General features: G+C 44.9%; 1 protein-coding gene across 1 annotated transcript in view; it reads left to right on the forward strand.

The window, feature by feature from the left end:
- The window catches only part of GTPBP1 (GTP binding protein 1), a 1,054,512-nt gene that overhangs the window by 1,017,256 nt on the left and 19,586 nt on the right, over positions 1 to 17,670 (forward strand). The window contains exons 11-12 of the mRNA XM_044074296.1: positions 4,582 to 4,776; positions 5,258 to 5,308. Of these exons, the coding sequence (XP_043930231.1) occupies positions 4,582 to 4,776; positions 5,258 to 5,308 (246 nt within the window). The remainder of the gene's footprint in view (positions 1 to 4,581; positions 4,777 to 5,257; positions 5,309 to 17,670) is intronic.

Genomic DNA, 17,670 nt, shown 5'->3' on the forward strand with positions numbered 1-17,670 from the left:
AAAGTTAAATACACTGGCAGATGAACTAAGCAGAAATCTCATGGACCCACACAAATGGAAACTGGAACCAAAGATATTCAGCATGTTGAGAAACAAATGGGGGAGACCAGATATAGACCTGTTTGCCCCCCCCCCCCAGAACTACCAATTGGAAAAATTCTGCACAAGGACTCCCCACAAACAAGCTTGGAAAGTGGATGCCTTTCCCCCCTGTGCCTCTCCTCTCCAAGGTACTACTAAAGATCAAACGGGACAAACCAAGGGACAATACTGATTGCACCAGACTGGCCATGCCAACACTGGGTACCCCCTTCTGTGCAGTGTGTCACTGCTGGCACCATGGCACCTGCCTCAGATCCCTGCCCTGCTGTTCCAGCAGGAGGGCCAGATTCTGCACCCACAGCTTCAAACCGTGAACCTGGCAGCCTGGCTAATTACCTGATCTCTCCATTACCATCCCTCAGTAAGCAAGTTTTCGATGTCATTCTGGAGGCAAGGAGGCCTAGTACTAGAAAATCCTATGCTGAAAAATGGAAAGGATTCTGTTCCTGGAACCAAGCTCAGGGGATGGGCACAGCAGTGCCCAATTTACCTCTGATTCTTCAATACTTAACTGAGATGTTTCACAAGGGCCTTTCCTTTTCCTCCATCACAATTCATGCCTCAGCCATTTCAGCTTATTACAGCACAGAACCACCCCTCTTCTCTCACCCACTGCTGAAGCAGTTCCTCAGAGGGGCCAAAAACTTAAGACCACCCAGGAGAGCTCCTACTCCAGCCTGGGACCTTAACTTTGTATTGGAAAAACTCACTACCTCCTTTTGAGCCAGCTGCAAATGCAGAGTTGAAATTCTTTTTTTTTCAAAAAACGCCTTCCTTTTAGCCATCACTTCAGCAAGAAAGGTGTCTGAATTACAGGCCCTCGTGGCAGTGGAGCCTTTCATCATTTTTCATGCGGACAGTGTGTCTTTCAGGACCAGTCCCTCCTTCATGCCTAAGGTGGTATCCAGTGTGGCCCTTAATCAGTCCATTCATTTGCCAACCTTCTTTTCTAATCCACAGAACAAAGGGGAATGAATATTGCACTCGTTAGATGTGCACAGACATCTTAGATTTTATTTGGACAGGACTAAACCTCTCAGGAAATCTGAACAGCTGCTGGTTGCATTTGCTGCAGGGGCAGAGGGGAAGGCCATTTCAAAGCAAATCATTTCTAAATGGATAGGCCATTGCATTCATTTCTGCTGTAAGCACCATGGAAAACCTACCCCATAGGGGATTAGACCATATTCAACCAGGGCTGCATCTACCTCTATAGCCTTTCTCAGAGGTGTCCCTACCAGGGGCATCTTAGAAGCTGCTACCTGGAGTTCTATACATACCTTCACCAAGCATTACCATTTGCCAATTTTCTCTAAATCCAGAGCTGGCTTTGCCACTGCAGTCTTGCAGGGCCTAATAGCTGGTCCTAATGCTATCTAAATTCCTCCTCCCATACTTAGCTTTGGGAATCTACCCAAATGTGATGACTGCAACAATGAAACACTAAGAACATAGTACAGTTGTGTACACTTACCAGAAATGTAGCTGTTCAAGTGTATTCACTGTTGCAGTCCTAGTTACCCTCCCTCCAGCCCCCCTGACTTATATTGGCTATACCTCTATTCTTGCTTACTATGCTTAAAGCTTTTTGGTGTATTTGCTTTTTTGTTGGTGTAACCTTGTATATATAATTGCATCCCATTATGGGGGCACCTGACATCTGGGGCAAGAAAAACTGATGTAATGGCATCGGCTGCATGCTTTATACCCCTAACTACCTGACGTCATGGAAGATGACAGCAACCGAAGCAGGACCCAAGACTTTGATAATCAGGCCGACTGAGGGCTACTGCAAGCAGATAACCCAAATGTGATGACTGTAACAGTGAATACACTTTAACATCTACATTTATGATAAGTGTACACAGCTGTACTTTCTCACTCGTGTAAATGGAAAAGGGATTGTGGAAGTGGACCTGTTGACCTAGCATTCAGGAGCTGTTAGCCACACATTCAGGGCTTCAGGTTTATAGCATGGGTTATCTGACACCATTTGCTTTCAAACATTTTTTGAGGCTGTGCTTTACACTATGGAGGCCAGCAAACCTAATTCAAAGAATCTATATTTGACAACATGGAGGAGCTTCTTTTTTGTGCAACAAACAGTTCCAGAATGCCATTTCAGTAGGGACTTCACTTGCCATCTTATCCTGTAGTTTTGTTGCATGACTTTGCTACTACATTATAAAATGCTTCCACCATTTCAGCATGCCTTCTGCTGCATCCTTTTCCTTGCAAGCTGCATGCTAATGAAACAGCTCCATCAATTAGCATTGTCTTACAAGAACTAATCTTAAAATCATTTTAACAAACAGCTTTAGCTACTCTTAATTTTGTTTCCTGGATGATAGCAGTTCTGATGGCAAGTATTTCTGACAAAATAATTTCTGAGTTGTAAGCCTAAGTGTGCAAGGAGCCATTTGGATCTTCACCAGGGTAGGAGTAAGCCTGAAGAATCGTCGTCCTTTTACACCAGAAGTCATCTTTGGCATCTTCTTATAAATGTGTCTCCTGTCTCCCAAGTTTGAAAATGCAGATAAGATCCTGCACCTATTCGGCCATACACTGATAACTTGAGCATTACGTAGGGCTAAAGTCAGACCTACAAAGCAGCTGTTTCTCTCATGTTTGAATGAATTGGGATAGATCTGTCAGCATGTAGACTGTTCTTGAATGGCTGAGTAAGTGCATTTTATTATGCCAGGTCTGCTGCCAACTTAGTTTAGTTTCAGGATTGTCTTTACCCAGAATTCCTGCAAAGCTGCCATGTGGTCCTCATCCAACAGTTTTTCTGAGCACTATAAAATGAACATCCATTACACCAGTAGGGCAGGATTCAGCATGGCCAATCCTATAGGGCCTTCTCTAGGTTTCCATCTCCCAGAGTGGACATTGCAGATCTGATCCTGAAGTGCAGCATAGTACAGCTGTGTGCATACAGTCGCTGTAACAATAGATGTTGAGTAAGGTCACTGTCTTTATCCCCATGCAGCCTGCATCTTGTAACCCTGTCTTCCACCCAAGTATGACCCTAAATACCCCAGTCACTCCCTGATTGGAGTCCAGGATCTGTTTTTTCACTGAAAGTGAGGAAGCTCATAGGGAGGAGCTTGTGAAGCAAGGAGCCTTCATGCATGAAGTGGGCAGGTCTTGATCCCTAGCAGGAGAGTGGTTATTTAAGTGATTTCAGGATGTTTTCATGCTCCTTCCCAATTCTGATGGAAGTTCCTGTAGTAATTTATAGCTGGCTGTCAGATGCTTCATCTTTTCCTTCAAGTTAAGCTAACAGCAGCCCAGGCCTGCTTTTGAGTTATGGTCACTCTTGGTAAAGATGGATGCATTGCTGTGTGCCATCTACTTTCAGCGGGATCACTGAGTACTACTCTCATCCACCACCTCTTTTATGGGTCTATATCATCTTTCTGTTGCTGTAGAGGAATGCTACCAAGAAAGGTGTTCATTCTTTTGCTACCTTGGGTTAGAGAAGTACAGGGAGGGCGTGACTCTCTGCCACTGTTTATCATGAGTTTAAATGTATGTGTATTCATGTATGCATACCCAAATGCATACACATGTGCATGCATATTCCTGTGTCATGAATTTTGCAACAGTAGTGATCCTCTATTGTTTGCAGTGTGTGTGTTCATGCAACTGTAATTTTATAGGCTGAGGGGAGGCTTGCCATTCTGTACTCTGAAATATCTGAAAGAGAAGTGCAATAAATGTGTGTATTTTTTGGCCAGTTTGACTAGACTGGTTGAGACCAATTTGTATTGGAGGCATAGGAGCATTGCCCAGATAAGTCACGCAGTAAACAAATGTGGGCTAACGGTATCAAATACAAAACTGCAGAATGAAGCTTGCTAGTGCTGCGGTATCGTTGTCGCCTCACAGTTAGACGTGGCCCGTTCGATTCTCAGAGCGTCTTCTGTGTGTCTACATGCGTGAATGGGCGTTCCTTCGTTGAAGGTTGTGCGTTAGGCCCGGCAAGCCAGCACGTGAAAATCTACTGCCAATCATTAGCGGACTGGAGTTCCACTGTGGCGACCCCTAACCGGGAAAAGCTGAAAGAGACAAAAAATACTAAACTTCAAAGCAAAAAAAAATCTTGAGTAAAAGTAATTTTTTTTTCATTGCTTTTTCTTTCACATGTTAGGTTTATAACATTCTCTTATAGCAGTAAACATGGTATGCCATTGATGTGGAAATGGCATCAGTGTCTCTTGCACTTATAGTTAATGCTGCTACATTTAGGTGTCGCAGCTCAAGTGTTTGTGAACCTGCAGTACAGACACATCCATGGTCGTTAAGTGTTGAAGGTGTCCTTTAAGTATGTTCATTCGTGTTAATTTTGTCTTGTTACAGCTGTTGGGAGTGAGAGTCTCAGTAGTGTAAGTGTACCACTTATTGTTACTGTAGTAGGCACTGTTAAACTTGGATGTGAATTCTAATTTTTAATTTTTTTTTTTCCATTGGTAGCTTTTACAGACCACAAATAATTTGCCTATGAACTCTAAGCCCCAGCAGATAAAGATGCAACCAACAAAAAAGAACCCTGTAGCAAAGAAAGAAGAAGCGATTGTGGCAGAGGAGGTGCATTCTGCAGCAGCAACGCAGGCAGCAGTACCAGCTGTACCAACAGCACCACTGTCTCAGAGTGCTGTACAGTCTCAGGTAATGAGGATTGTCTTTTTAAGAGATGTAATAATTCAGATCCATTGAAAGTCTGTAACTCTGCCAACGTGTTTTATTTTTCTTTTGCCTTGATCTGTTTTCTTTACTGTTAACTGGATCCGTTACATGGCCTTGGTATTTAAAAAAATATATAAATAAAGATACTGCTCATCCAAGTTAGGAACTGCAATGAGCAGTTTACATGTCTAAAATATAAGACATTTTCCCATGTGGACTTCTTTTAGCATATCTCATTATTCAGTTAATGCATGGTCAGTGCACCTTTGTAGTGATGCCTGTGTTACGGTGCATGTTGCAGGTGAACGACTTTTGCAGTGTTTACACTTACAGAGTACATGAGTATGTGAAGTGGTGTCCTTGAAGCATAAGTAGTGGCCATTTAATGCCCTATTTTCTGATGTGCCATGTGCTGATTGCTGTCCTTTATTTGTTTTTGTTTTTTTACTTCCTGCTTGCTCAGACACTGCCAGAGGAGGACAAACAGAACAGAGAAGGAAATAAGGAAAACAAGGTACTAAGTGGTGTAGATGTGTATTATAATTAATTAATAAGGGACCGTAGGAGATAAAGCCTCTTGCATTTGGGGATTGACCATATAACACTCAGTTCAGGTTCCTCTTTGAATTAATTTCTTGTAAATTTGAACTCTGGTTGCTCGAAAGGGTTACATGAAACAGGTGATGATCATGCTGATGTCCTCCTATTCCCATGTTGTAGTATTCTTACTGTGGGATTCTCCACCTCCGGCAACCCGAACGTTAGGCTCGTATGCAAAAGCTTAAGCCTGGTTGCTGCCAGGTGCATGGGATGCGTCACACAGGGCCTTAAACCATGGGCCTTAAATGTGACGTTTGCATCCACAGACCTCAGAACTTCTCTGCCGCAGTCGAACATCAGATCGATCACTTTGCTCCCTGCTCTTGATGTCTAGGATAACTACCCTGTTGGGGAAATTTCTTTTCTTGCTTGAGCTTTGGTTGTTTGCTGTTATTTAGCCAGTGTCCACTAGAAAGGGTAAATGTAGGTGCGGACATCAAATTCTGCAGAAGGATTTGCATGAACTCTGTTTGTTCTGCTTGGGTCAAGCACACAATCAGACCACCTGTAGTATCTGCCAGTCATTCATACCTAAAACCCTGCATAGTTGTTTGGCAGCCCTAAAACTCTATCTCGAGAATCAGCGATTAAAGCTGTTAGCTCTATGTATGGATCTGGAGTTGGATATCGAGGCAGAACCGCCTAAAAAGGCCATGGTTGCAAGGCCTTGCAATCTCTCATCGGACATTCCACCAGCCACCGATTTAGGTGTTGAGGGACATCCACTAGAACCATTGATTTCAGCAGCTACCTTCGTGGAAGCCGCCTCTGAGGTCATTCAGACATCCGCTTCGGCCAAGGTCAAGGGGGAAGCAGGCTCTGCTGGATGCCTGCCTACGCTCCAGGAATCTGAACCCCCTCCTACAGGCCAGACCCCTGAAACTAAGCCCTCTCTTCCCACTGTCTTCTCTTAAGAGGAAGCAAAAGACTAAACATCTGTCTACTTTCTCTGAGGACCAACCAGACTGGCATACCTTCTCTGTCTTTGGTTCAGGCTTTTATGGCTCTTAGGCCTTCAGCCTCTTCTATTGCCTCATTGCCTGCTCTCAACCCCAGGCCAGCCTCAGCTGCTTCCTTTCATCCCACTCACATCTAGGAGAAAGACTCTTCTTCCTCAGACGAATCATTTACCTACACCTCCCAGATAACTTCCCCACTGGAATGCTACTCCCCAGATGAAGATTCTCTAGAGGGAGACTGTCCTCCTGAGGACATTACTTTTGGGGAAACAAGTTACAAAAATGAGGGAATATTTCAAGTGGGATGCAACTCTGATGACTGAGGTTCAAAAGAGATATTTTGAACTACTTCAGGTGGAATCACCCTCCCCCTCTGCTATCCCTCCCATGTTTCCAGCCTACCTAGATGCATTTGCATCGGATTCAGACAGGAGAATCACATCGTCTAGCTCCCAAAAGACCTGACTGCTTTTACAAGGTCCCTGATGAGCACAAATTCCTCATTAAGCCACCAGTGGCATATTTGGCAGTCATTGCAGTGGCCCTTTACATACAGTTTAGATTAATATCTTCATCCTCTCTTACCATCAGACAAAGGACAGCAAGGCCTTGGACAAACTGGGGAAGAAAATGTACACATCTTCCACACTAGCTTTCAGGGCCATCAATCTTCGAAATAGTCACCAAGGCCATTGATGAGGGAAAGGCAGTCCATACAGCCTACCTTGACCTTGCAAAGGCTTTCGACACAATACCCCACTCGGGTATTGTAGAAAAACTTACCAGCTTAAATGTAAACCCATATGTCACAAGATGGGTTGCAAACTGGCTTAAGGACAGAACCCACAGGGTTAGAGTTGCTGGCGCTGTGTCAGACTCCAAGCCGGTCACAAGTGGTGTCCCACAGGGCTCGGTCCTTGGCCCCCTATTGTTTGGCATCTACTTCTCAGAAGTACAGGCCAACATGGGAGGACTTTGGCTGACAAAGTTTGCAGATGACTGTAAACTGGGCCATAGTGGAAAGTGCATCGGACACTGATATCCTTCAGAAGGGACTCACGGAAACAGATAGCTGGTGCCAGAGCCATGGCCTGAAGTTAAACGCCAAAAATGTATAGTCATACCCTTCGGGAAAAACAAGGTAACCCCAAGCTACCATATAGGTGGCAATCCACTAAGCACAGAAGAGGTTATCAGGGACCTGGGGACCCAGGTTGACAGTGGCCTTTCTTTTGACACTCACATTGCTAAAGTGGTTAGAAAGACCTTCTACATTGCCCACCTGATCATGAAGGGATTCACATCCAGATCTAGTGAGGTCATTGTTCCCCTGTACTCTTCACTTATCAGACCAATGATAGAGTACAATGCCCCATTCGGGATGTATCTCACCCGACATCTGCAGCAATTGAGAGACCCCAAAAGTTCCTCACCAAAAGGATAAAGGGACTCCAAAATCTGTCATATGCTGCCAGATTGAAGAAACTCCAGCTCTATTCAGTCGCATACCGCCTGCTCAGAGGTGACATGTGCCTGACATACAAGGCCATGTCCAACCCGAATTAATGGACATGCTCCACCTCAAAAATCCAAATCCACCAAAACCACTAGAGCAAGCGACTTAAACCTTAGCACGGATATAAATAGGACGTGCTGGAGGGATAGATTTATCACTCAGAGACTCCCTATGCTGTGGAATAAAATCCCGGTCCATGTGAGGCAGAGCACCTCGCTGACTCTGTTCAAGAGAAATCTAGACCTGTGGATGGGAGATCGTAGGTTTACCCCGGGAATCATCTCTGGGTCACTGCTGGACAGAGGCACAACAAACTAATGGGCACAGTATTTTTTCATATAAGGGGTGGCGTAAGCCACAATAATTTGGGCTAGGCTTATAAATGCCTTAGGGCAGATAGCCTAGTATAAACCTATGAACCTATGAACCTATGAATTATCAGACCCACATGGTCAAATATACCCTAGACTTGGTTTCTCAGGCATCCTCCCTGCATTCCTGCATGCCTGACTCTCCTAACAAATCTCAGGTAGCGTCTAAGCTGTCCTTGGCATCACAGGTTGACAGACATTCTATAAAGTGCAGCTGTGATGCAGTTGAGACCTCCGCTAGGTCTGCAGCCTCGGCCTTTGTACTTCACAGGTATTCCTGGCTTAGGCTTCAGCCCCTTCCTGAAGATTTTAAAAACAAAATCTTAGAAGCACCACTTGACAAATTCTTGTTTGGCAAACAGTTTGCCGAACTGTTCAAAAGCCTACAGGAAAAAAGTAAGGAGCTTCAGGACCTCAAACATTTACTGGTATCTCCAGTCCCCAAATTTGCAGAAACTACCCTTCCAAGGCCACCTTTTTCAGAAAGGCCCCAGCCCCATCCGCCTCCTCATCCTCTAGAGACAGAAAAGGACCTAGGAAGACTTCTTCCCCAAGGGCAGCCCCTCCTCAACCTACCACCAGGCAGCCCTTTCAACACAGAAACTATAATGCGTGACTGCCTCAGCCACCTCCCCCTTTCACTGTTTACTCTTCTGGAAAAAGTCACTTCAGACCCAATGGGTATTGGCAATAGTGGAAAAGGGTACTTAATATCCTGGCAGGAAAGGCTTCTTCCACAAGGCATCTCCCACCCCACTCCACCACCAAAAAACAGCTACACCTAATTCCTTAGGTTATCCAAGAGCTACTCACCCAGGGGACCACAAAAAATGTCCCTTCAGACCAAGAACAGAGGGGAAGGGGGTTCTACTCCAGGCTCTTACTAGTGCTAAAAAAGGATGGCCCTTGGAGGCCCTTCCTGGATTTGTCCTTCCTAAACCTTTTCTTGAAGGTCCCTTCCTTCAGAATGTTATCACTACAAACCCTTCTTCCACTATCGCCACCCAAAGCCTTCATGGCCACTTTGGACTTGGAGGCAAATCTCCACATCCCCACCCACCCAAACTACAGAAAATATTTGTGTTTTGTTGGACCCCCATCACACATTCAATTTACTGCCTTACTCTCTATGGTTTATCTACTACACCAGGATTCTTCACAAAGTGCCTAGCCCTAGCAATAGCCTACTGCAGAACAAAAGGCATTCAGATCTACCCCTGCCTAGACGACCTCATCTTAGCAGACGAGGAAAGCGTTCTCAATCAACATGTATGTCCCTGTTCCAGAACTTAGGGTTCACCCTCAACCTGGTGAAATCATCCTTTGCCTCAGCCCAAGACAACCCATTCCTGGGTTGCAGGATAAGAACTGACCCGATTAAGGCCTTCCTTCAAGACAAACTATCTTGCCTAGTCATCCACTTCCATGAACAACTCCTGGTCACCCACATTTTGGCCAGGCAGTTCATACGTCTTCTAGGCCTCATGGCAGCCGCAATCTGTTACCCCTAGCCAGGCTGGACATGAGGAAGTTCCAGTGGTACTTAAATGTCTGGTCACAACACAGCCACCCCCTGGACTTGAGGTAGTGGATCAGCAAATACACCAGAACCCTGGCCTACTTCTGCAACCCATCAACCCATTACAATGCATACATATGGATGCCTCTGATCTAAGGTGGGGAGCAACTATGAATGGCCTCAAGGTGTTGGTCCAATGGGAGCCCTCCCTCCAGAAAAAAAACATACATCACCATTAGGGGAGGACCAGGTCTTACCTACTCTGCAGGCTAGCAGTGCAGGCATGGGAACTAGCCTCTCAGCACATCACACTGCAGGCGGTTTGTATTCCAATCCACGGCAACCACCAGGCGGATGCCCTCAGCAGAGCCTTCTGGCTGCATCACGACTGGATGTTGCACAGAGATGTGTTCTTAGACATTGTCCACCAGTGGGGCACACCAAAGATGGATCTGTTTGCTCCCCCAGAACAGACAATTGCAACTTTTCTGTTCCAGAAGTCCCTCCCTACTAGCCTGGAGAGTGGATGCCTTCATCTCATTGAAGGGACTGTTCCTTTATGCCTTCCCTCCCATCGCACTCATTCAAAAAGTCCTCCTAAAAATCCAGATGGACAAATCAAGAATCTTGCTGGTGACTCAGTATTGGCCAAGGCAACATTGGTTCCCCCTTCAGTTTCTTGCCAAGGGCAATCACTGCATGTTGCTTCACAAGGTGGACCTGCTCACACAGCAGAAGGGATCTCTCATCCATCCACACCTGGAGATGCTCTGCTTAACCCTCTGAGTGATAAAACACTTGATTCTCTTTAGTCATCGGTACTCTGAGGACACGCTGTTCATCCTGCAGGAGGCCAGGAGACCCATTACCAGGAGATCCTATGTTTCCAGATGGAAAAGGTTCTCCAAATGGTGTCTCCAAAGGCAAAGGAACCCCTTCCAAGCAGATGTTCCACCAATCGTAGCCTGAGAGTGAGCTCATAAAATCAGAGCTTTCATATTCTTCACTGAAGGTCCATTTCTGCCTGCTTTACCTTTGCATCCACCTCTTTTTTTTTTTTTTTTTTTTCTTTTTTTTCAAGTTGGATGTCAAACTATTCTTAAAATTGGGATGTTCTTCGTGTTTCACTGTTGCAGTCATCGCACTTGGGTTATCTGCCTACAGATAGTCCACAGTCGGCCTGAATACCAGAGACTTGGTATTTCTGCGTCAGTTGCTGTCGCTTCAGACTGACATCAGGTCGTCAGGGGTATAAAAACAAGCAGCTGACGCTATAACACCAGTCTTTCTTGCTGAGGAGCCCGAAGCAGAAGCAGTTAGCACAAGTGCTGGTCGGCTGCTACCTGGGGTTTCGTTTCCGAATCAAGTCATCCTGAAGTCTTCTAAAGCTAGTACCCCATTGGGGCACACCGATGTCAGAAAAAGTTAAGACGTCTCACCTGTGGAAAACAAATACCACGCAGATTTTATTCTTACCGCGTCACCTGTTTAGGCCCAGACCGCGACCTACCTTGCTGTCTGTTTTGTGCCTTGTTCAGTGACCGAACTATTCGTCGTCTGGCCCTTATTGTTGCTAAATACTTTCGCTCTTGATCTCCATATTCCGAGATGGCTTCAGTTAGCCATCCATCTTCTGAAAAAATGTAAGGATAAAGACAGACCGCAAAGGTCCAAAACTGCCGATGCTTCCATTAAGCTTGTCGCCAGTACGACTGTACTCAGTTGCTTTTGCAGCCCCTGATACCCGCTTCGATGGATTTGCAGGCCTCTACAGAGACCCATTTGGAGTCCGGTATGCTGCGAGATGCTTCTTTGCCTACGGAACCTGTGGATGTCTCTAACTTGGATGGGTCCGGAGCCGATGTACAGGCACTGGCTTCTGAGGAGGTTCCTTGCATTACCGATATGCAACGCAAACTGACTTCTTTCACATCTTCAGTTCTTTCTAAAACTACTGAGTTTCTAAGGCCTAGAGTATGAGCTACACTGAAAAAAATGACCCTTACTCAAGCACCTGCTTCCTTGCCACAATCTCAGTTGCTTAAAATGGCAGAAGACCTGATCATGTTGATTAGGGGAAGCCAGCCTTCCCCTGCTAAGAGAAAGCGACCTGTCCCCAGCAGCTTTAACTGACCAAGAGTCCGACTCTGTTTCTGAATATGAAGACATGCCTTTATCTGCTTATGAGGATTCAGATGTAGTTGAATCCATTCCTTCTGCTTCCCCTCCAGAGGGATTTTCTTTTGATGAAACCCTACATACTTTGAGAGCGCATGTCCACTGGGAATGCCAGCATTATCCACCGTCCAAAAAGAGACTGGGGAATTTTTAGATTTGCCACCGCACAGACGCTTAGCAATTCCTCCTGTTGTGGATGATGTTTTTATGGAATCCAGTTTAACTCCTGATACTTTACCCCCCTGCTCCAAGGAAACCAGACCGGTACTACTGAATCCTTGACTCTCTCAAATTTATTTTCAAAAATCCTACTGCTGACCCAGAGGTCATCTCCCAAGGGCCTAAAGGCATAAAAGCAACTGCAGCCAAGAATCCCACCCCTTCGAACAGGGATTCCTGAGCTTTAGACAGATGGGGCAAAAAAGTATACACCTCTGCAACTCTTACCATTAGGGCATTGAATTGCCAGTTCCATATGTTGAAATACCAGCAACATACTATGGAACTTATTAAGCAAAAATTAATCACCTTTCCTGACTGTGCAGAAAATAAAGAATTACAGGAGCTTATGCATTCTGCAATCCAAGTCGGCAAATGTACCCTGCAGTGTGGGTTTGATGCCCTAGAAGCATCTTGCAGGGCAGCAGTCACAGGTTCTGTACTTGGGCATCCTTGGCTTAAGGAGCAGACCTTGCCAGACCATGTCAAGTCAAAATTACTGGACACTCCTTTGAACAAGGACAATCTGGCACCAAAGCAGAAAAGGTTTTAAAAAAGATGGAAGAAAAGGCTAAGTCTGTGAAGACAGTCATAGATTTTTTTCAAGTGCAGCCTCCAAGATTCAGTAGGCATTGCCCCTCGAAAAATTGGTCCATTCCAGCCCTCTCTAGGCCATCTCAACCTAGACCCAGGGCCACTAGACCCCCCCCCCCGAGATTACAGTCTCAGGGTATGCAGAGATCTAAGCAATGGAGTACCTCCACTTCAAAAACAGGGAGTGCTAAGCCACCTCCTTACGAAAAAAATTTACAATGACTTCTCATCTCCACTCCTCTCCTCTGCCCAATTGCTCGTGCCCCTAGGAGGGAAACTTGCTCACCATGCAAAAAACTGGACCTCCATCACCAAAGACCAATGGGTCCTCAACTTAGTATCCCAGGGGTACAAATTATATTTCCACACGCTGCCAACCCCAATTCGGTTCCCAAACCTTCCTCCAAACCAGTTGGCAGAGGCACAAAAACAAGTTCAATCCCTGCTCACCCCAAGAGCAATTCAGCCTGTTCCTGCAGAACAGATGGGTCAAGGTTTTTATTCCAGACTTTTCCTGGTGCCCAGAAAAGAGGGTATCTGACTCCCAATCTTAGACCTTTCCACCCTAAACACCTTCCTGGTGGTACCAAAATTCAAAATGCTCACCCTTCAGCAACTTCTGTCTATGCTGTCCAAAGATGCCTGGTTAGCCACCCTAGACCTAAAGGAAGCCTATCTGCACATCCCTATCAGGGACTCGTGCAGGAAATGTCTACGTTTCAGGGCAGGATCTATGCATTATCAGATGTTCATGTTTCACTGTTGCAGTCATTGCATTTGGGTTATCTGCCTGCAGGTAGCCCTCAGCCGGCCTGAATATCAAAGTTTTGGGTCCTGCATCAGATGCTCTCTCTTCTTCCATGACATCAGGTCATCAGGGGTATAAAGCATGCAACCGACGCCATTACATCAGTCTTTCTTGCCGCGCGGTGCCCGAAGCAGAATCAGTTCACCAAGTGCCGGTCGTCCGACTCCTGAAATTTTTGTTTGAGTTTCAGAAGCGAAGTCTTCAAAAAAGCTAAGTACCCCATTGGGGATCCTTTTTCTTGCTCTAAACCGATGTCAGTAAAAGTTAACAATTGTATTACCTGTGGAAAGCAAATACCTCAAAGATTTTCATTTGTACTGCATTCCTTGTTTAGGCCTAGACCACGACATCCCTCGCTGTTGGTTTTGTGACTTATTCAATGCTCGAACTATTCGTCGTCTGTTCATTTTTGCATCAAACTATTTCGGTATTCAGTTTAATTATCCAGAAGTGGCTTTGGTAAGCCATCCGACTACCTACATTCCGAAAAAACATAAAGATAAAGACAGACACAGACCGCATAGGTCCAAAGCTGCCGACTGCGCTTCCGTTAAGCTAGTCGCCAATTCGCTGGTACTCAGTGAAGCGCTTTCGCAGCCCCTGATACCCGCTACTTCAGATTCGCAGGCCTCTACTGAGACCCATTCGGAGTCTAGTATGCTGCAAGATGCTTATTCGACTATGGAACCTGCAGCTGTCTCTACCTTGGATGGGTCCGGAGCTGCTGTGCAGGCACCAGCTTCTAAGGGTGTATTCAGGCCTACTGACTTGCATTTCAAACCGAGGCCATCTTCAAGGCCTGAAACTCGACCCACGCTTAGAAAACCGACGTCCAACCCTCATGGTCAGGCCTATATGCCTAAAAACAGAGTGGCTGAAGACCTTATTACTTTAATTAGGGGAAGCCAGCCTTCACCCTCGGAGACCTAGAACTCATTTTCCTTCGGATTCTTCTGATCAGGATTCTGAAATTTCTGTTTCTTCTGATTACTAGGATTTGTCCTTATCTACCTATGAGGATTCTGATACAGAGGACTCCATACCCTCTGCTTCCCCTCCAGAAGGTTTTTCTTTTGGTGAAACCTTGCACACTTGGGGAGTATTTCCGCTGGGAAAGCCAGGATTACTCTGACTCCAAAAAGAGGTTTATGGAATTCTTACTCCTACCTCAGCACAGGTCTTTACCTGTCCTGGACATTGTAGATGATGCCTTCTTGGAATCTAGCCTGGCCCCAGACACTTTACCTACGGCTCCCAGGAAACCTGACTGGTATTAGAGTACCTGACTCTCAAGTTCCTCTTCAAGAATCCTACTGCGGACCCAGAGACCATTTCACAGGGACCTAAAGGCATTAAGGCTACTACTGCCAAAACCTCTACCCCCTCTGATAGAGATTCCAGGGCCCTTGACAGATGGGGTAAGAAAGTATGCACTTCTGCTACTTTGGCCATTAGGGCCTTAAACTGCCAGTTTCATATGTTAAAAGTATCAGCAGCATATTATTGGACTAATAAAACAGAAAATGACATTGATTCCTGACTGTGCTGAAAGTAAAGAATTACAAGATTTAATGCATTCTGTTGAACAAGTTGGTAAACATACTTTGCAATGTGGTTTTGACTCTTTAGAAGCATCTTGCAGGGCTGCTGTCACTGAGTCTGTTCTTAGAAGGCATGCTTGGCTTAAGAAGCAAAATTTGCCAGATCATGTTAAAGCTAAATTAAACCAAGACCACCTGTTTAGCAACAAAGCAGTAGTAGTACTTAAAAAGGAAAAAGCTAAATCTATATAAACTGTTAGATTTCCAGCAAGTGCAGCCTCCCAGATTTAGTAGGCATTGGCCTTCTAAGAATTGGTCCTTTCCTGTCTCTTCCAGGCCTTCTCAGTCCAAACCCAGCAACAGCAGACCACCTAGGCTACAGTCTCAAGGTACTCACAGGCCTAAGCAATGGGGGGGCTGGAAGTAGTAAGTAAACCCCCCCCCCCCCCATGGAAAACTGTCACAATGACTTAACCTTAAACTTTCAAAGCCCTGCTCGTCCTGCATGCAGAAAAACTGTGAACTCATTACCCCGGACCAATGGGTTTTAAATAGTTTCCCAAGGATACAGATTCCACTTCCACACCTTACCAACCCCAAATAGATGGCCAGACCTACCCCCAGGTCAGTGGGCGCAGAGGCTCAACGGCAGGTTCTCAGTCTTCTAAGTATCAAGGTTATTCAACCTGTCCCAGCAGAAGAAAGAGGACAAGGTTTTTACTCAAGGCGTTTCCTGGTACCCAGAAAAGACCGCTCCTGGCATCCTATCCTGGACCTCTCTATTCTAAATACCTTTTTGGTAATCCCAAAATTCAAAATGGTAACTCTGCTTCCCATGCTAGGCAAAGATGCCTGGTTGGCAACCTTGAACTTAAAGAAGCTTACCTCCACATTCCAATAAGGGAATCTTGCAGGCAATACCTACGCTTTAGAGCAGGCTTACATGCACGATCAGTTCTCTGCACTTCCCTTTGGCTTATCTACTGCGCCCAGGGTATTCACAAAGTGCCTAGCTCCAGTCATTACATTCTGCAGGCAAAAGAAATATTCGAATATACCCATACCTGGACGAATGTCTAATTCAGGCAGAAAGCCAGGACATGCTACTTAAATCATCTAGAATTTGTAAAGAAACTGCTAACCTCACTGGGTACACCATAAACGAAAAGAAATCTCATCTAGTACCCAATCTCATCTAGTACCCTGCCAACAAATTGTATTCCTGGGAGCAAGCTTGAACACAACTTCCCAGATGGGCTTCCCTCACGCCAGAGAAACAAGTTTGACAGCCTACCTGAAACTTTGCTCATCTGTGAATCTATTTTCTGTATATATGATTACATATCATTTTTGTAATGTTTTTCACTAGCCCTCATCACAGTTTTGGTTTAACTTTATATTATCCAGTCACTTTATGTATATGTTAATGGCATTTGGGAGCGGGAATATACCATGTTTCCTATTGGTTGGGGATGCCTATATATGCTAATGTACTTTCTGGCTTTGCAATGCTGATTATCTTTCACTGATGAAGGCATTTTTTGCCGAAACCGGTTTGAAGAATAAAGCTGTTTTTTGAGTAGCTCGTTGGTGTTTTTTGGTTAGAGCTTCGATTCACACTAATGCTGGCCAACTGTTGTTTTATAAACATGTTTATAACCCATCATCTCCCAAACATATGGGGGAAGCTTTCCCTGCATCTTGTGCAGTGTGACTTAACATCTTCCTTTAAACAACCTAGATGAGTACTCACAATTTTGCTCTGAGATTGACTGGTATGGCCTTTCTGGAGAAGGGGGTTTGTGGCATGAAGGGGGAGGGTACTGGCAAGGCATGAATGTGGCCATAAGATGTAGTGACTTTGAAATATCTATGAAAGAGGGATATAATCTGTATATTTAACTAGTTAAGTGAGCTGGTGAAATATCCCCATTCAGTTATGATCTTGGCCAAAAGCAGAAATTGCAATGTTGAAGAAAGGAAAAATCAGAACAAAGGAATATATGTAGATTGGATTACAGTTATAAAATACTGGTGGTAAGAATAACAGAAGGTTAAAGTGAAAGTCTCAGCAAATAAGACAAACACCCCATGTGCACATTGGGCAAAGATGAGAAGAGTGCTACTTTGTACTGAATTACCCTCAGACTTGGAAGTGATTAAAGTTATCTGGAGTGCCACAGAGAAGAAAGGTAAAGCAGGGTGTAATGGGGGTACAAACAGAATGTCGGGCTTGATATAAAAAGTAAGTACACTGGCACATTGAAATAACATGACCAGATGAAGCTTTTCTGGAAAGATGGTGGCAGAGATCACAAATATCTGTTGGGAGTTCCATACTGTTGGAAATGTTTAGAGAAAGCTCTTTTTTTTTTAAACAAGACTTGAGTTTTTTAAATGGGTAATGGAACCTGTACGGTGAGATCCAAAAGCAGTGAAATAAACCACTACAGGTGTGTATATGCAGTAGGGGGCAGAAATCAGGTTGAGTAATTTAAGATGGTAGCTAGTAAGAAAAGAGGACTTTATTAGGAGAGACATATACAGTAAACAATAATATGCAAGTTGGCT

Source organism: Protopterus annectens, chromosome 1.part0 (genome assembly GCF_019279795.1).
Source record: "Protopterus annectens isolate FY-2018-M chromosome 1.part0, PAN1.0, whole genome shotgun sequence".
In the NCBI taxonomy this organism is placed as follows: Eukaryota; Metazoa; Chordata; order Ceratodontiformes; family Protopteridae; genus Protopterus; species Protopterus annectens.